The 20,940-nt window shown below is 30.8% G+C and overlaps 2 protein-coding genes across 2 annotated transcripts; one reads left to right on the top strand and one right to left on the bottom strand.

Moving 5' to 3' along the window:
• Positions 1-2,768: 2,768 nt before the first annotated feature.
• On the bottom strand, positions 2,769-4,061 carry LOC130814920 (stress-response A/B barrel domain-containing protein UP3-like). The gene has a single exon (XM_057681196.1). It carries the CDS (start codon positions 3,733-3,735, stop codon positions 2,965-2,967), a length of 771 nt encoding a protein of 256 aa, XP_057537179.1. The 5' UTR covers positions 3,736-4,061; the 3' UTR covers positions 2,769-2,964.
• Positions 4,062-12,065: 8,004 nt separating this feature from the next.
• On the top strand, positions 12,066-14,394 carry LOC130815466 (protein ELF4-LIKE 4-like). The gene is made up of 2 exons (XM_057681950.1): positions 12,066-12,301; positions 13,605-14,394. Exon 2 carries the CDS (start codon positions 13,661-13,663, stop codon positions 14,006-14,008), a length of 348 nt encoding a protein of 115 aa, XP_057537933.1. The 5' UTR covers positions 12,066-12,301; positions 13,605-13,660; the 3' UTR covers positions 14,009-14,394.
• The last annotated feature ends 6,546 nt before the right edge of the window (positions 14,395-20,940 follow it).

The following is a 20,940-nucleotide window of genomic DNA, read 5'->3' as shown; positions in this document are numbered from 1 at the left end:
ATTGGCTGTAGTTTGAGGCTGTGGGTTCCGGAGGGACGTCGATGATGTGATTGAGACGTCCCCTACCCTCAATTGCAATCTGAATGAGTTTACACCATTTGGTGTAATTGTGGTAGGTTAACTTTTCGGCGAACCGTAGGTCAGTCGACTGTGGTTCGGTTGTGGGGTTTGTTTGTTTGTTCAACTGTTGAAAGTATTGGAATAATTGTTCCATTTGTGCAACTGAAATGAGTTGTTGGTTTTGGTTCTGATTTTGGTTTTCGTCTGCCATGCAGTTAAGGAAAAAAGATAAATGATGTTGCCGGAAAAAACTGACGGCCCCGGAACTAACCGTATGGCTCTGATACCATGAGAATTGGACAAAAGCGTTTTTGGTTTGATAATGGCTAAATACCTTTTTTTGTGTATATCTTTGAATAATTACAAGCCTTGTTTATATATACTAATTACCCTTCTAATTTAGGTAAGAGAATAAGGACTAAATAATATAGTTCCTAAAATACAAAATATACTAATTTCCTAGAAAATAATTATGATTTCCTACAGATATTAGCACGACTTGCTTTTGAAAAACAGTGAGCAACTTTCTGATAGCCTTAATCTCAACGATAGAGTCAACAGATGATCAACAACAAAAAGTTAACTTCAATTCACGATATGAATCTACAACAAAGAAATCAATCTTTATTATCATCCGCGTATTTTCTCCTCCAAGAGGTAAACTAGGAAGTCAAAAGCCTTAGTATACCGCTGGATACAGCCAGTGATTTAGCACTACGAAAATATATTTACTACCCAAGTACCAATATAGAAGAACAATATCTAATACACAACAACGATATCTACATGTAAATCTCAAAGTATGTGATCGGTAAGGATAATTATTTCCACAATGATATAAACAAATAGAATGTCGAAATATTGGAGGAGGGAAAAACGACTTGAAGGAATAAATGAGACGGAAGAGATGCATATGATATCGGATATCCCTCAGAAACGCCAACTTTCCACAAGGTAGCCGAGCGAGTGACAAAAAACAGAGTTCCTCAAAACCCTATTGCATATGCTAAGGGGAGCCCCTTGTTTTTACCACTCAACTATGCTAACCTTTTTCAGATTACTAAATATTTCATCATTGGGATTTTGAAATAATCATATACAATTCAAGAGGAACATCGCAATTTTCGTTTTGATAACTTATTTTTCCTTTTTAGCTACCTGGAAGATCAAAGAAAGACCTAAATTTTAATGATCACTCTTGTTATTTTAGATAATCTTTAGAAGTTGCAACATATTTCAAAATAAGATGAGTCCATAGGTATCACTTAGCATAGGAGCCTCTTACTTCAAAATTTTCCACGTCCGAATTCATACAAGAATTTAGCATTTTCCACCGAATAATCCCCTTAATTTATATCCTAATAACTTAAGAGACTAACATAAACCACAAACTAACACACCTCTATTAGTTCTTAGCATAAATTTTGAGGCCGAGAGTTCAGTTCTCTTCAGTTCTACAAACTAGCTGAATGGGGCATGCCATTTCCAAAATGTTCTCTATTGCCCTCATTATTAAGCTCAATTATCCACATCTAGTTCCTTAACCCACCCAAAAAATCACATTATCAAGAATTCCTCCACTCAGCTAGGGTTGGTGATTATAAACTGTCAAGAAATTAACTCAACCAATAGTTAACATAGTGTTTGAATAGGTGGGAATAGAGGGAAAGGAATGGAAAAAAAAATGAAAGTATTGCATTTCTCTTATTTGAGCGGCGATAGAGAAATTAAGGAATATGTTGAGATGGTTTGTCCCACGTCGATGAATTTATATTTCCCCGATTATATGCTAATATGCTGGCATTGACAATAAGTTGAGCTCAATTTAACTAAATAGAGGGAAGAGAATTGAAAAGAGGGACTCCTCCACAATTTCAATAAAATAAATTCTTCCACGTTCCAACATCGGAAAGACTTGAATGGAAAACAAACCAATTTTGCACCAATTTCCTATCCCCTCCCCTTCCCTCCTTACCAAAAAAATGTTATACAAATATAGTGTAAAGCTTATAGTTGATGCCCCATGATATGTTATATACTCTGTAGGTCAATTCAAAGCATAATCATCAATCATCATACAAAAATTGCTAACAGCCATTTCATTGGCCACAGTCAAAAGCTCAAAGATATGCAGCTAAGGAAACAAGGTAGAAGAGATTTATTCATAAGTTAATTCAGCAAAGCTACAACATAAATACCAAAAGTACCACAAGACAAATTGACTACAATAGAACCTTCTGTCCTCTTCCACAACTGCACATTGTATCAAAAGGTACTCCAGTACTCCTAAAACCATTTTCCTATGTCAATCACACAAACAATTCAACAGCATCATTCCTATTCAAGAGCAAAGTCTAAATCCCAAAAGATCAAGATCAACCATTCAACTACATGAAAAATGATCATCCACATGAATTTTCCTTCTCCATTGGTTTAGATTTCCTACCATCAATCTAAAAGCTTATTTAAATGTCAATCAGAAAAGCAAAAAAAAGCATTCAAACATATGTAAATAGAAACAAGTAGGGCTATAAAACTTGAATCAATGCCAAGATCTATGTGACTCGGACTCTTTTTTTTCTTCATGTACCTGTGTCCGATTCTTGATACTCGGACACTGGTATGGCACTTACACACTTTATTTTGGGCGTAAAATTAAATATTAACACATATTCGACACTTGGACGCTATCCGGAGTCCAAGTAAGATAGGCCAAAATAAAAAGAATCCCATCAATTTCTTATCAGCATCATATGACTCCCAATGTCTTATTATTCAAGTTACAAAATCTCACAATCCAACAAACAGTCAAATTTACAAAACAGAAGTTCCAAGTTCCAACAATGATTAAAGATCAAAACTTTATTAAATATGATTCAACATATTACCATCCATAATCAGCAATTAAAGACTAGCAGATTGAGAAGGAGGAACAACATAATCAACAACAACAAGACTATCAATGAATTCTCTAACCTTATCCTTTTCTTCACCAATCTTCAAATTCCCTTCCAAACCATCCAACTCTTTAACTCCATCGAAAATCCCAATTGAACAAATCTCAAATCCTTTAGCTCTAGCAGGAGAAAAATTCTCCCCAGAAGAAAACTGCTTAATCTCACTAACTTTTTCTTTCAACCCATTAATCACTTCAAAAACCACTCTTTTCTCAGATTCACCAACCCCATCTTTGAGTTTAACGAATTGAAGTCTCATAGCAGAACCGGGTTTAACCACAACAGGATCAATATTCTCCGCCACCCAATCAATCGCCATAAGATCATCGCAAATGGGTAAAACACTGCTTCGAACGACGGATAGATGATCTGGGTGGGCAGAGTAGTTAGCAAGATCTTCCTTGCTGCGGTATCTGCTGTGAAGAACGTGGGTGAAAGTATGAGAAGAAGATCGGTTTTTGAGGAGCTTTCCAGATGATAAATGAAGGACCATGGGAAGTGTATTGAGGCTGTTGAGACCGTTGACCATGGTGGAAAGTTGAGATGAATCAGCAGTGGGTTTGACGTTGAAGAGAACGACGTGTTCAACGGTGGAAGACATTTTGATTTGAGTGGCGGAGGAAGATGAAAAGCGGCGGAGTAAAGGGCGGCGAGTTGGGAAGCGAGTTATTGGTGAGTTGAATAGTGGTCGACTGGATGTGGTCAACATTTTGAACATGGGTGATTTTTGGAGTGTGAGTAGGAGAGAATTGAACAGTTATTTTCAATACAGCGTGAAAAGTTGATGTAGATGTTTTTTTTGGCCGCTAAAAAACAAAAGGAAATCCTTGGGGCTGGTCATGGGTCTAACTACTCTGGTGAGACCATCTTTTTTAAAGGCGTCTTTTAAACTTAATCTATTAATTTTTAGTTTTTATAATATGTATTCTTAATGTTTAATTATATTATTTTTAATGTTTATTTACATATTCTTTAATGTCTGCTTATCGTATTTTTAATGTTTATTTACAGTATTTTTATACCCTATTTACAATAGTTTTAATGCCTACTTATAGTATCCCTAATGCCTACTTATAGTATCCCTAATGCCTACTTATAGTATCCCTAATGCCTACTTATCGTATTTAAATGCCTACTTACAATATCCTTAATGCCCACTAAGTAAGTGTGTAATTCTTATAATATGTTAAATGTCTATTTACAATATCCTTAATACCTACTGAGTAACTTTCTCTATATTTTTCTTTGTGGACCGACCTAGAATCTCCTTTTGGATCCATTTAAGATTCAGGCTTGGATTTGGATATGGGTCAAAGACTCAAACTTAGACCTAGAATCTTCTTTTGGATCCATTTAAGACTCAGACTTAGATCCAATAGATTTGGATCTGGGCCAAAGACTTAAACCCAAACCTAGGATCTCTTTTTGAATCCATTTAAGACCCAGATCTATCAGATCTGCTTTAAACTCGGTCTATTGCACAACGCAAAATCAATTGTTAATTAAATCCAGACATATTTCAATAATTATTTGAATTCAATTTAGACTCATTTATGATCTATAAACCCATTTTAATAAACTAATAAATTCTTTGAAATGTAAAATAGTGCATGAGTAATTACATTAAGATCCATTTATGACCCATGTAGGACCCTGGATCTAGATCCATAAGACCCGACGAGTCTAGGTTTGAGTACATCAATAGGTCTAGGTTGGGGTCCAAAATTTTCAGACCATAAGAGTTCGCGTCCGAGTCAGAGTATAAATTCTTCAAAAATTATTAGGTCTGGTTCCAGATTTAGTTGGACTCGACCCAAAATTGACTCATGACTATCTCTACTATATCCTCTCAAATGATAAAATCTAATCTTTTGGTTAATATATACAAATCTCACATTTATACCATTAAAGTCCTTTTTGATCGTCTTTTGTTGCATCTTTAAACTTGCATACATGTATCCAAACTATTTTTTTGTTGTTCTATGATGTTTATGCATCAATGACGGATCACATGAATCACTACAATAAATCCAACTTTTTGCGACATTGGATTTAGTGGCATTAAAAAAATATCACTGAATTATATTTTTAGTGTAATAATTATTGGTATTTATTTTAAATTTCACTATAAACTGATTTAGCGACACTTTATTTGGTCTTTAGTGGCATATGTTATTGTTACTATAGTCTATAGTGACATTTGTGAGAAATGTCACTAGATCCCATGTCACAAAACGCTTTTGTGTGATTTTTTATTATGCTGTTAAAGGATATAATAAGTGTCACTAAAAATCTTCTATATATACTATTAGAAATTTGAAGTGGCGACATTTAAATTAAATGTCGCTAAATATATCCCATTAAAAGCAAATTATGTTGTAGTGAACCAATATGAACTGATATGAACATGTTAAGTATCAATAGATCATTTTAGAAGATTAAATAATATAAAGATGATATTTTCATATATTTATCAAAAGGCGAAGTTTTTATTATCAAATATAATATAATATTTTTAAATTTGAATTTTCTAAAGAAACAGCTTATGAGCCTCTTTTAACGGTCTCCGGATCATTTAGAATATTGAGTTCAAATGTTCGTATTTGGGTGAGTCACATAATGTGATGATAGATAAATATGGCCTATGGGTCGGGCCTAGACATAGATTTGACCCTAATGTGATCATAGATAAATATGGCCTATGGGTCGAGCCTAGACATAGATTTGACCCTAATAGAAGGAAAAAAAGAAATGAATAAGCTAATTTATAAAAAAAAAAAGCGCCAAATAAGTGACAATTCAACTTATTTCCAAAAATAAGCGTCTAATTTTCAAACCTGAGGTTTGGTGCTGTTCACAGTTAATAACCGCGAACAGAAGAACTGGTAAAAAAAAGTCAAAGACCTGGTCAAAAAGGGTCAACCCGAACAACTCTTTGACTTTTTTTGACCAGTTCAATCTTCTATAAATACCAAAACCTTATAACTCAATTCATTCATTCATATTCACCAATTTATCATCCTAAGTTAAGGTAATTTTCTATAATTTAGATTAATTCTTTATTGTTATTGTTGAATTGAATTATTGTAGATTTTGTTAATGCTTCTAAATATATACAAATGTTTGAAATATACAACTAATTAAATAAACATATATATACATAGTCAATCAAAATACACAAAAACCTAAAGCTAATGATCATCACCCTCATCTACCCTATCCAACTGATTTGGTCTCCTACGCCTCCTACGGTAGTAAGAGGCGTTCGTGTGTCGCTCTGATAGCGGAGGGACTGGTATTTTCATGGCTGGGATGGCCCAGCCTGCGAGGTCCTCGCAACGTCACCGGGGTATGACAAGTCTATCTCCTCCAAATGAACGTCATAAGGAGGAGATGAGACGTGCACATATGCGGTAGCCGGTGATGACTCCGCAGCGACTTCCGGTATGAAGTGCTGGAACTGCGTGCCGAGGAGCATGCCTTGCACAATCTCCCTCACTGGCTCCTTGTGGCTAGACTGGATCATGGTTGCCGCACCTTGTGTCTTTAATTAATAGTTAGTTAATGTAACATTATACTATGTAATCGGCAACTGAATCATTTAAATGCAAATAAAGACTAACAAATTGGGTCATCGTAGGCGCTGCAGGAGCATAATGGGCCGTTGCAATGATGCCACGTGGTGTCATCCATCGGCAAGTGATGGAGAGGAACCACGACATGTAGTCACCTGTAGTAAACGCGTCAACAACATCGATTGGTGCACCTTGGGCTAGCAGCTCCAGTCTATGATCCCAACGAGTAATGTGACGCCTGTTGATCTCCGTCCAATTCGCCGTACCCTGATTCTTGCGCGAAATCAGGTGCAAGTCGGGTTCAGTGTCACAAGGTGGTGGAATGCCCTGTACCAATCCATATTGGCGCAGTACGCGCTCCGGTAGATGTACCTCGAAATGGTGCCCTTATCAGCACCTTCGGGGAGATGTGAGAAGATCTGAACCAACCATGTACACCGCAAATCGCTCCCCCTAATAGCATCTGTTCTATACTCCACATTTCTACGAATATGATACACTCTTATAGCTTCCAACAAAGCTTCCTTAGTATCGAACATTATACCCTTCTCCAACTCCCCTTCTTCGGTGTAAGTGGTATAACAAGCCCAAGTCCTCCAGGAGTTGTTCTCCTCATACTCGTCCAGGGGTGGACATAGGGCATAGGGTGTTGGAGCAACAACTATAGGAATGTTGCCTAAGGTCATATCATTTGCTAGGGCATCCTCATCGACATCCACATCATCCTCAGAAGGATCGTCAACGAGCTTATTACTCTCATTACCATCATCCCAAGGTCTCATCTCATCTTTTTCTCCTAAGTTAACCAATACAACTACATTATATTCATTTGATTATAATCTTTTTTGATATATAAAGTCATAATGTAACTAAGTTCATACATATATAATGTACATAAAATTCAATTAATAAATCAATTAATAACAACATCAAAATTTCTAATAATATATAATGTACATAAAATTAAAATAATAAATCAATTAATAAGTTCGTAAGTCATATTTTCTAATAACAACATCAAAATTTCTAATAATATTTAATGTACATAATATTCAATTAATTCAATATGCTCATCAACAACAATACTTCAAAAAACAACAAAATAAAACTATTAAAACAATTAAACATTACCTTGATCAGTTGTGGATGAATAAGAAGAGTGTAGATTTTAGAACTAGTGACCTACATTTGAGTAAATAACCAATCTTCATTAAAACCCTATAAAACGATATATATAATCAAAAAAACGCATAAAAGTTTACCTTTACGCAAGCTAGAGTATCTCAGACTAAATTTGAAGTGCCAAATTGAAAGAGAAATGTAAAAATTGATGGATTGGAGATGGTCTAAGATTGGTTTTTGAAAGGGGAATGTCGAGTTTTAGTAGGTTAGAGTTTTGAATTTGGGAAAAATGGGAAAGAAGGAACCTACAGTTGTGTTTATGTTCGATGGTGTTCGCAGTTATTAACTGCGAACAGGGTCAAACAAGTCAACTTGTCTGTTCCCAGTTATTAACTGCGAACAACTTTAAAAATTTATACACCTGTTCGCAGTTAGTAACTGCGAACAACTTTAAAAATTTATACACCTGTTCGCAGTTAGTAACTGCGAACAGCCCAAACCTCAGGTTTGGAAGTTACACACTTATTTTCGAAAATAAATTAGATTTTGACTTATTTGAAGCTTTTTTTTAATTTTCCTAATAGAAGTGTTTAAGAGAGTGAGTATGGGCCAGTCTGGACATAAGGAAAATAAGTTGAATTGAATATGGGCTTTAAAATGGTTTGAATTGAATATGGGCTTTAAAATGGTAAAGAGGTGTATGTAATTGCAAGTATTTTAACCTTATTAATCTTTTTATTCATACACTACATTTGATCTGAAATTTTCATTGTTGGACCGTGTGATTTGAAATTTTGCTTGTTTTTGTAACTTTAAGTTGAAAATTTAACATTGTTTTTGATTAAAAATTTTATAAAAAATCTGATGACTAAATCATCACTAGAATAGTGTCGTTAATGAAAAAGTGATTTGATAAATATTATATGAATATACCTTTAAACTAGATGATATTTTTTCATAAAAAAGTAATAACCTTATGTCATGTATCCTAGTATAAAATTCTAATCAAACTACGTGAAAATATGAAACTTACTGTTAGAAATATATCTTTTACGACTATAAATGAGATTATAATCAATTTAGTTTTTAATAATATCTAACAAATCGAAGTATATATTATATTATTATTAATATTATATATTACGTTGTTATTAGGTTTTTCAATTATTGATAAGAATAAACCATAATATTCAATTATGTATATAAACCAAACTTGAACCCAGCTATGAATCTTGCAAACCTCAATTAGACCATGTGTTGCACACTTATTGATAAGAATCAAACTTTAATTATGAAAAATTATTCCCATTCACGTCCAAAACTAAGATCCGCCAAGTAATATAGCATGGACCATCCATCATTTGATTTTTAATCAATTTTGTCTAATCATGATTTATATTATTTTATTTAATATTTATATTTATATGATAAGATGAATAGGACTCAAAATGTGAAGCCAACCTTAATTACCTTAATTATTCAACCAATCTAATTAATTAGATTAATTGTAAAGACTTGATTGGTAATGGTAGTAGGAACTTCTATTAGATAATATTATCCATTGTCCTTGAACTGGGGTTAACTTTAAAACTATGTCTAGTTGTTATTAGTTTATTAACCTATGATTGTCTCTCCTAAAGAGACCATAGATTAGAATCAAATTCCCAAATCAATCACATATCCCTAACCTTTGTATTATTAAATCTAAGTGGTATAATTCTGAAATTTTAACTTACATAAATAAATAAAATAATTTAATTGTCGATTTAGCAACCTCGATTTCATTTCTAAATTTTAACTTGAAGATTTGGTATAGATCTAATTTTTACTGACCTTTATATCATTAAACTAAATAGTATATATACTTCTGAAATTTTAACTTAAACCTTGTCGTTGCAAATATGTAGTCATTCAAACTTTATTAACCGTCTTTTTTATAAATTCTTTTATATTTTGTCCTCTTATTATCTTTTGTTATTTTTTTTCTCCTTCCTTTTATTTTCTCCTTCCTTTTATTTTCTCCTTCATTAAGAATTAGGTTAAGGCATAGTTAAGAGGAACAAAATAAGATAAATTGAAAGAAATTTAATTATAAGTAAGTAGACAATATTTGAAAGGTGGAAAATCCTAAGAAAACACTAGTTCGAGCACTTACAAGGATTTTGAAGAGCAATTTTCAAATCCTTTTGAGCCCTTAGGTTACAAATAGGATGAAAGGGGGAAGTCACATCGGATAAATTGAAATCATTGAATAGAAATTATGGATTTAAATTTGTTTATGGCTACTTATTATATACTAGTTTGATTTATATGTTAGTTTATTCATGTAACGTAAGTGTATTAGACATATCTAGCTTCGTGATTTGGGGTGTTTAATGGGCTGGGCCCCCATTTTGAGCCCTTATTCGGCCCGTTTCTAGAAGGGCTTTATAAGAGTCGGGTTAAAAATGGGTCGGGCCAAAGACGGGCTATAAAAGGGCTCAATACGGGCCAAAAACGGGCATTTGTAAAAGAGCATAATTAATGTATAATTTAAATATTATAAATGACAATGTCAAAGAAATTATTAATATTTTTTCAATTTTTTTGTGGTAAATGATAATTTAATTGTTATAAATTGATAAATAAGGATTAAAATTATTTTTAGTAGTAAAAATGGGCCAGATTATGCCGAGTCGGGCTTTGAAAGACCAGCCCATTTAAAGCCCACATTAATTTTAAAGGGTGCTTATCCGGCCGGCCCATATCTACTTAAGCTCGACCCGGTCCTTATCCGGCTCATTGAACCCCCTATTCGTGATACACTAATCAAAGGTTTTTTTTTTTTCTTTTGGATTAGTCTTTAGGTTTTAGAGAGGTACACCAACGTATCACCTTATTGATTCTAATGTCTTGGTTGAGTTAGGATCTAATGTAGGTAATACTCCCATTTATGATTCTGCTTAATCCCCCGATTACCTTATTTAGTAAATTTATTAGTCTTGGTTACTTCATTGTCTTTTCATTTTAGTTAATCTCATTTGCAACACATTCTTTTTCTATATGCATTATAAATTTGGAAAAATTGAAAGTATTGTTCTTGGTGTTTGACCTGAGTTTTACTAAGACTAACATAACTTTATCATAATAGGTACAAGTTAGGTCAAAGTCGTAAAGAAATAAGTTGTAAACATGTTTGGTTATGTGTCAAACAATCTATGGAACCAAATTTTAATTTAAGATCTGTGGTTAGGTCCAATAAAATAAATAGATTTAGGTCTAAAGTTTTCAAATCTAAATTACTTCAAACCCACCATAAATCTTGACTCGCCCTAAACTTAACGTTTAATCAATTTTAAGTACATTTTATATTCATTTGAATATGTTTTTGACTTAAACTCAACTTATATTCCCATTTCAAACCTAATTATATGTTAAATTTACTCAAATAATTATATTGTAATTTAACACACATTTATGTGTCATTAAAATCTCATCTAAAAACTTTAAACCCATCAAACTAGGCGAATCTGAATCTAAGCAAATTATACTCAATTCTATCATGATTCATGACCCTCCTAAGCCATAGAACAACCAACAACTACTTTTTAAACAACATCATCAACCACTTCAAAATGGATAGCATATGACTATGGATAAGAATCCATTTTAAAAAGAAATTTGGCATGTTGTGAAACATTCATAGTCGATGAAAATAGCAAATCCAAAGTATGTATGATATCTTACTGATTGGGTAAAAGATTAGCATAGAAAAAGCCCAAACATAACACTTAGTGGACCCAATATTGATAGCACAAAGCAATTAGGAAAGTGTGTTTGTTTATAACCTATGAATGAATATGATCCACTCAAAATCATGTACTAACTACACGAATGGATCTTATTTCAATTAAAGTATCTATTACTTTCTGTTAGTAAATCACGTTACTCATTTATACATTTTTTACTTATATTAAAATTAATTTTTGATATATTTATATTTATGGTATTTTACATATTATAGCTATTATACAATAAAAAATACAGTCATATGAAAATTTATTTTATTTGTCTTGTCTGATGTCACATATGTTCATAAAATCAAATTTACCACATTTAAATTTCGATGTTAAATTTATACTCTTACATTTAAATGTTGCAAATTGACCTAGACTAAGTAATGTTTTGAGCATATTCAATATGTTTAACTGTACAGAACCTCAAAAATTAGAGATCATATTAAATTACGTAGTATATATTAAGTATTTATAAAACAATATTATTAAAAAATATAATTTTTAAAATTGCACAAAATCTTTAAATAATTATTAATTTTTATTCTGACCCGGACACACAAGTTGATCCTCAAAACAAACAAAAAAAAAAAAAGACGACAGTTGCGTCCGAGCGTGACTGTCAAATTTACATATTCTTTCTCACTCTTTCTCGCTCATCTTTCTTTCTCAAAAATTAAATTTACAGAATTTCAGGGTTGTTGTTTCTTCCGGTAGATTCGATTCAATCGCCGTTCTTTTTTCTCTTCTTCTCGGGAATCACTTATTCAATCTGTGTCTTCTCCCTCACATAATGTTTCAGAATTCAAAAAAGGTACAGTTTAATAATATTTTTTCATTTAATAAGTGTGACTTAACTTGCTACTTTTTTTTCCTACAAATATCCCTAATTTTCTTTTGTTTTTTACTGGATTTTTCTATTCTTGTTTAATCTTTGATGGGTACCTTTTAATTTCTCTTATTTCTTGATAATTCTTTTATGGGTACCAATTAAATTCTCCTTTTTTGGATGATTTTTTTTATGGGTTTTCTTTCTGATTATTTGAAATTCAAACTTTCAATATGTTTGAAGAGTTTATATTCTTGTATGATGATGAATTTTTTTAAAAAAATATATTGATTTGTTATAGTGTTATTATAGTACAATTTTAATGGCGATCATTTTGTACGTTGCTGCATCTTGACTGGGTGTGTTTGATAGAGATTCTTCTTTGAAACTGTAAAACTTTAGGTGGGTATTTCAGAGTACATTTATAAAAGGTTCCCTTTTATGGAAAATGGGATCTGCTTTTCATATCTCATCATGCCTAAAAAAAAATTCTAATAATCACCTTCCAACAGTTAAAATTCTCCAATTATCATTCAAACCCCCTTACCATATGATAAATTTTCTTAAAAGAATTAGGTTAAAATTTTATGAATTTTCCTAAGTACTCTTTGTCTCTTCTATGCAATTTCATGTGTTTTGCAATTAATTCTTTACCTTTTATGGATTTAAACATCTCTGACCATGAGAAGATATCACTATGATTAATAGACATACTATACTTTGATTACATTTAGGGGGTGTTTGTCACAAGTGAATAGGATTTCTGAGACTTTTAAGAAGGGATTTGACCTTGTCTCACTTTTTTATTTGCATTCTCTATTCTCTATTCTTATTCTTTTCAAACAAACAAAGACTTGAATCTGGACAAAATCCCATTCTCTTCCTGAAATTGCATTGTGCCAAACAACTCCTTATGGCTCCTTTGGTTGGTGGTATTAAATGGTGGTGATGAGAATAGAAGTCAATGTAATTTTGGTTGAAAAGTCTCTTGGCTATCTTGATGACCATGCTTGTGTCAATCATCTCATTTTCTTCATAAAATTTCATTCCAATCCCATTGCCATTGAGATAGGTGGTATTAAATGGTAATGAAAATTTATAAACAAAACATATTTTTTGTGATCAAAGTTTCATTACCATGGGAATGACATTAAACTTTTAATAAAATTTTACAATATAAATCATTTCCATTACCAGTATTTAATATGACTAATCAAATGGGCCGTTAGTGATTTACACAGTTGGTTTTCCCCATCAAGATTAATGCTTTTAATTTTCTGTTTGGCAGTTTGGTGAAGGACAATTGATTGTGTAGCGGTAATTAAAAGTTGGGTTTATCTATAAATGGAAGGAAACATGTTTTCAGGACTTGGTAATGATCCACATATAGACAATAAGGTACTACAAACATTTCTTCAGAAGAGTTTTGGGCAAGTGCAGAGCATATTGGACCAAAACAGATTGCTCATCAATCAGATCAACCAAAATCATGAATCTAGACTTCCTGATAACATTTCCAGGAATGTGGGACTAATAAGGGAGCTTAATAACAATATCAAAAGGATTGTTGAGCTTTATGCTGATCTTTCTAAGTCTGTAACAAAGTCTATCGAAGCTTCATCTGAAGGTGATTCCAGTGGTGCTTTAAGATCTGATGCCAAAGCTTCCCTAAAGCGAAATCGACCGATTTAGAATTTGCTACAATTTCCTTTGTGTCTTTTTCTAGATGTTCGATTCTTTATCTATGGTGGGCATTGAGTAGAAAGAATGCATATTTGTTTGCATTGAGCTAGATTTTACTCTTTACATAGGAAAAAGATGGGAAAAAAAACTCTTATAAGTACCTTTTGTTTATTGTCTCTATGGGATCTTGATTCAACAATTGTTCAAGTTGATGAATGATCTAAAAACAAGTTTATGGAGGATCAACTTTTGTCTCAATTGAAGAGCGGGTATTACTTTTTATTTAAGGTTATGAGTCTGATTCTCATTCGGTGTGTACCCTTTTCTTCGGTTTACCCTGTAATCATAAAAACAAGTTTATGTGGGATTAATTTATGATGTTTGTCTTCACTTTATTCTTTCTCTCATTTGTGTAAATTATGTTCAACTTCATCTTGTACTCCCTTCTTCTAATAAATTAATGATTTTGATGTTGGAAAAATGATGGAGGCTTTAGATTGATAGTGAATCAAACCCACTAGAAATTTTGGGTTTTTGATAGTGAATCAATTTTTTGAGATTAAGATTCTGACATAGGCAATTGACCGTCTAAGTTCGTTTTGTTAACTTGTTTATTGAACATGAAAAGTGGAGTTACTTGTTTCGTCACTTTTAAATTTACTACATAATAACATCAAACAACTTCTCATTTTAATTTGTTCACGTTATTTAATAGGACAAACAAGTTTTTCACTCACTTCCATTTAATGTTCTTATGAAGTTTATTCACTTTATTTAAGAAAAGTAAATACTTTAAGACAGTGAATATATTATTTTATTAAATAATTATAAACAGTTAAAAATTATCAAAACAAAGTTACTGGAAAAATATAAAGACAATAAATGTTAAAAAAGTCATAATTATAGTGTGAAATATCAAATATGTGAGAATCATAAGCTTTATAAAATTTAAAAAATAAATTTGTAGAAAATACACTAAGACTAACTATGTCTATAAATATGATATAAATAAAAAAATTATTTGCGAACAATGACTCTAATATGTCTAATAGAAATCAAAAAACCTTTTTGATTTATCCAATCTTTAAAAGTTGCCACCTTATTTTAAATGCAATTATTAAAGTGCTCTTAAATCTATTTTTAATTATTATTATTAAACTAAAATTATTGATAATAATTAAATTAAAATCAAAAATATTAATTTTAAAAAAGAAAAGAATTATTAAAAATCGGAAAAATAAACCTAGTCACACGTTTTGTGCTGAAATTTGATACATGTTTACTCTTTTGGCCATAACTTTTGATAGGCAAATCATGTTAATGCAATGTTTGAGGTATTAAAACCTAGACTTCAAGATCTTTCAAATGATATATTATATGCCATATTCTAATAACTGAGCGAGAAATGACGATCGTTAAAAATTTACTTGTGCTGAAATTTGATACATGTTTAATTTTTTTGCCATAACTTTTTTATAGAAAAACCACACTAATGTAAGGTTTGCGGCATTAGAAACTAGACTTCAAGAGCTTTCTAACGATATATTATATGCCTAATTTCGATAATTGAGCGAGAAATAACGACCGTTTAGAATTTATAGTGATTTTTAATAAAATTCAGTCGCGTAAAACACGCAATCGGACTGCAGTAGAATCGTGTAAGCACGCGACCAACCCTCGTAGAATCGCGTAAATACAATGAAAAAGGTGACGACTTTTCATAATTCCCTTGATTTTTGCCCATCACTTTGCCTGTGCCCAGTGCCTACTGCATAGGAGTATGTGTGATCATCTCATAGTAGTAGTTGTTGCCTTTTCACTATTGTTTTTTTCTTGGGGTTTTGTGTTTGGAGAATTCAAAAAAAGCATGGAAATACCTTCTCAAAGATGCTCTGAGGAAAGCAGCTTTCTAGATTAAATCTTTCTGGTTTACAAACACACACTACCACAAGAACAGAATCTCAGATAAGGAGATGTTGCCTTCTTTGACCCTTTCTTTTTTTTTTTTTTGAGGAATTGCCATTTGTTTTTCGTGAAATCGACTTGTATTGGTCCGAAATAATTTATATATAAAAATTCTAATTAGATTGTCAAGATATTTACACATACTTAAAAATCGAAATTAATTCGACTTGAGATATTATACTCATAATCCATCTAAACATCTAAATTGACAACTCTAAAATTTCTCGCGCAACATTCAAAGAGTTGTTCAAGGGAAATCATACATGATACATCATATCATATAGTATATTAAAGATGTTTTATTTTAAATGGCGTCTCAAAATGCACAATAATTTGACAATTTTCTACTATTGGCTAACTATTATTGAGGTGTTTTAATAAATATCAAGAAATTAATGACTTTTCATTAAATTTTCTTTTCTTGCAAGTGTAATTTAAAGTACGAAGCATACACAAGTGATTGATACTATATCAAATCCCAATGATCAATAAGGAAAAATATAGGATTGATACATTTATTTAAAATATCAAATCAAAATCATGATCAATTAGAAAAGTTATATAAATATATAATAGGAGTAATATTCTAATTAAAAATTAAAGGTCAAACATATTTCTTTTTAAAAAATATCTTGTACAAATAAAAATTTACATATATATATTTTTGCCAATTATTTGTATCTAATTCATATAAATTAATAAAATTACACATTCGTATATTACACGAATATAAATCAGATCTCGAAAAAGATATGATATAATGTAGTTAGATTATTAATATTAAATAAAAGTAGGTTGGTATACAAATAGTGAACCCCAACAATATGACAAAGGGACCCAATTGGTTGTTTTTGAATGGGGACTTGAAAGTTGAAACATCTCCCCGATGACGGTTGTTTTCTTTTGGCGCTCCAAGCTTACAAAATGGTAATCAAGATTTAGGACTTCCTTTACTTTAAGTTGAGATTCCTTTTACTTCTTTTGTTCCGATTTTTATTTAACTTTTAAGGTGTGTTTGGATAGAAAAAGTAAAGGAAAAAAAATTAGAGAGAGAAAGAATTTCTTGTTTAAATACTAAAATGAGAGGAAAGAAATTTTAAGGGGAGGAAATTGGAAGGATTTGATAAATACTTTTTGTTAAAATTTCAATATCTCTAAAGTTAGAAAGATTTAAATGGAAAACTCTCATTTCTCTTTCTTTTCTTCTTATATAAACTAGAGCTATTCTCTTCTTTCCCTTCCCTTCCCTCTCCTCCCCTTCTCTCCCTTTTTTTCTCTCCAAAATTATTATCCAAACATAGTGTTAATCAAGTTTTAATTGAATGATTCTGAGCTCAGGTGCCAAGCAGTCTCGTATAAAATGATCAAATTGGTCAAAACTAATTAGAATATAATTCATAGGTGGAATTTCTTAAAAGTGATTCGAATAGAATATCGTGTTTATAGTGGGATATACGGTTGAATAGGTCAAATGTGCTTATTGTATTGTACTCGCTCGTATTCACTATAAATATCTCTTTTTTTTATTGGGTTAAGTCATTTTAAATGTCTCGTTTCTATTTTGGCTATGTTAACTTTAATAATTTATTCTTATTTTCACATCTTTACGCTTTCTAGTCTCACCTTATCCCTGTCAAAATTTAAAAGCACTAGAATATATTTCATTCATCTTGTAATCTCATTTAAAAGCACCTAAAAATAATAAAATGTCAAAGGGACATTGAATAGAGGAAGTAGGATCTAATGATCAATTGGTTGAAGATGACTAAAATTTAATATAATGGTGAAGTTTGTAAAGATTACTAAAATAAAACATAAGAGTAATGGTTTAAATTTACCCAAAACTCAAATAACCAACATTTGAAGTTTGAACCCAACTTGGGCACCTTCTTTGTCAATTCTAGCCAAAGAGAACAAGTTTTTTTTTTTATTTTTTTTATTATTATTATTTAGACGAAAGTTAGTTAGATTACCTCCAAATTGAACTTTTGTCATTACGTTGTTAGTGTTAGACCATAGTTAACAATGACCAAAATTTTCGGTGCTTTTCAATATTACATTAATATATATTTGGACATTTTGAAAAAAAAAAAAAAAGAGTTTTCTAAGACTAAAGTGTTTTACTTTTCCACTCTCTTTCTCTTATATATTATTTAATTTTTTATATGTTTTTCGATTCCTTTTTTCCTCTTATTACACTTAGCTAAAAAGATTAGATGTTTGGTGATTGATAACTACTTTCTCCATTTCAAATTATTTTTAATATTAGAAATATTTTATTATTTACTTGTCACTCTTAATTTGTGATTAATTTTTAATTTATAAATTAAAATATAGTTAAGTGATGGAGTATCTTATTTGATTTGTCTCGATGCAAAGATTATTAATATTAAATTTTTATAATTTTTAATTATGTAGATTGAATTAGTGAATTAAAATGCATAGAAAATTCAAACATTGCAAATATATTTAAATGGAGGAAGTATAATCATAGGCTCTTCCAACTATTAACCGATTGTTGCAAATTTGGTTTTGATCCCATCAAAAGTGGACTTGTCAAATTGATTAAATATGACTCAATTCGACATAAAATGATATAGATGTATCGATAAAAATGACACTAAACCTGATTCGTGCACATTAGTGATCGCTCTAGGTTCGAGCCGAAGGACAAACTAGTCTTAAGTCAAGCCTAAGGGCTAAGAGGGCCTTTTGTAGTTGACGCACTCATTAGGAAAATACAGGAGTGAAAGTTTTGTTTTTCGTTTGGTTCTTTCATAAATCCAAATCAAATGAAATTTATTTTAATTTTCATAATTGCACATCAAGCTGCACAAGATTCACTCAGTAAGTAGTTTAGTTCATTGTATGAAGTAGAGCTTCTATATCAATTCGATTTAGAACTTTAATTTTCGGTTTTTGGTATGTTTAAACCTAATCCAAACCAAAATACCTCGGAGTTGAAAATTTCAATCCCAAAACAATTTATAAAAAGTCCATATCATATTTCTTATTCAGTTTGAATTCGTTTGATTTGTAACTTTTAGCCGAATACCTTTTGATCCCTAGGTAAATATTCCCCAAAAAGTTGGAGGAATCTAGTAGGAGTTGTGTTGGTAGGCTATCGTTAATGTAGATCAAGTTCTTACTATGATATATGAGGATAACATTGTTTTAAATTAAAAATATGCTTATTTAGGATTGTTTTTGACATTTTTAGGCTTTTGGCAAAACAATAATATTGGACCTCTATTTTTATTAAAAAATCTCAATATTTTTTTCATATATCTATTATAAATTTACATAATTGTATGATATATATTTAAATAAAATTCAAACAAGAATTATTTCATCGAAACCACATCAATTTTTTAAATGATCTTAAAATTTTAATTAATATAACTTGCATCCAACATATTCTTGGTCCGAATTCAACTTTAATCAATATGTATCAAACACAATTCAAATTAAAGCTAAGATACTCGCGATTACAATCAATCCTAATACCAATCCAACCTAGAACATTTCCAACCTAACATCAACCTAACTCTTAAATGACCTAACCTTATAGTTTTGTGACTCACAATTGTTTGAACTTAATATCATTAAACCTACTATTGAATTGGTCTCAATCTAATATAAATACACTCAACGTAAATAAATCGAGTGCAAATCCAACATAATCCAATCTATTGTATATAAAACAATCAAGGTGTTGGACTGCACATATAATCTTTTAAATTAAGGGCTTTAAATATTTTTTAAATACTTTTATTTTATTTCAATTACTTGTTATCAGACCATAAAAAATTGAAAAAAGATTAACATTAAGTAGAGTTATGACCCTTAATCTTCAGTAGTCACTACTGGTGCTGTGCAATTGACCGGAGGCCCATTGGGGCCAAATTCAACCCTTAAAAAAGAAGAAAATTTAAATAAAATAAGATTATTTAACAATTTAATTTCAAAAATAAGCTTCGAGAAAACTTAATTCCCAAAATAAGCGTCCGTACATCCAAACCTAGCCTTGGAGTAAATCGCTGTTACTAACAGCGAAAGACAAAAAAAAATAAATAAATAAAATAAAAGCCATAAGTCGCTGTTACTAACAGTGACTTAGGGAGTTGACCAGTCAACTCCTTAAGTCGCTGTTAGTAAAACCGACTTTAAAGTTAACTGGTCAACTCCTTAATCTCGTAGATTGGAATGAGGAAGTAACTGAGAACTGGAAACTTAAAACGCATTAAGCCGCTGTTACAACAACGACTTATATATATATATATATATATATATATATATATATATATATATATATATATATATATATATATATATATATATATATATATATTATTTATATATATATATATATATATATATATATATTATTTATATATATATATATATATATATTTATATATATATATATATATATATATATATATATATATATATATATATATATATATATATATATATATATATATATATAAATTTTTTGTAAGTCACTATTAGTAACAACGACTTACTCCAAGGCTAGGTTTGGATGTACGGACGCTTATTTTGAGAATTAAGTTTTCACGAAGCTTATTTTTGAAATTAAGTTATATAACATCTTATTTTATTCAAATTTTCAAAAAAAAAATGTTTTAAATGGACTAGACTTAAAACAGATTTTATACGGACCTTAAATGAGCCTTTATTATTACTTTTTTCCTTGAATCATGACACATTACTATAGATCACAAAATGTTCTTTCAGCAAATCTCCTGTGAGACGGCCGCATACGTGCGACTACTCACAGGGTCAGTCTATAATTTTAATGTTGTCATTTTAAAGCGTGAATTGAATATTTTAGACCTTAAAATAGGCATTTTAAGTATTGAATTTGACAAACTTTAAACTATTAGAATAGACATTTTAAGTCTTGACATAAATATTTTACAGTTGAAGTAGGTAGATTAAATATAAAATTA

Source organism: Amaranthus tricolor, chromosome 6, assembly GCF_026212465.1.
Source record: "Amaranthus tricolor cultivar Red isolate AtriRed21 chromosome 6, ASM2621246v1, whole genome shotgun sequence".
Taxonomy (NCBI): domain Eukaryota; kingdom Viridiplantae; phylum Streptophyta; class Magnoliopsida; order Caryophyllales; family Amaranthaceae; genus Amaranthus; species Amaranthus tricolor.
Note: the sequence above shows the minus strand (reverse complement) of the source record. Positions and strands in the feature narration are given on the sequence as shown.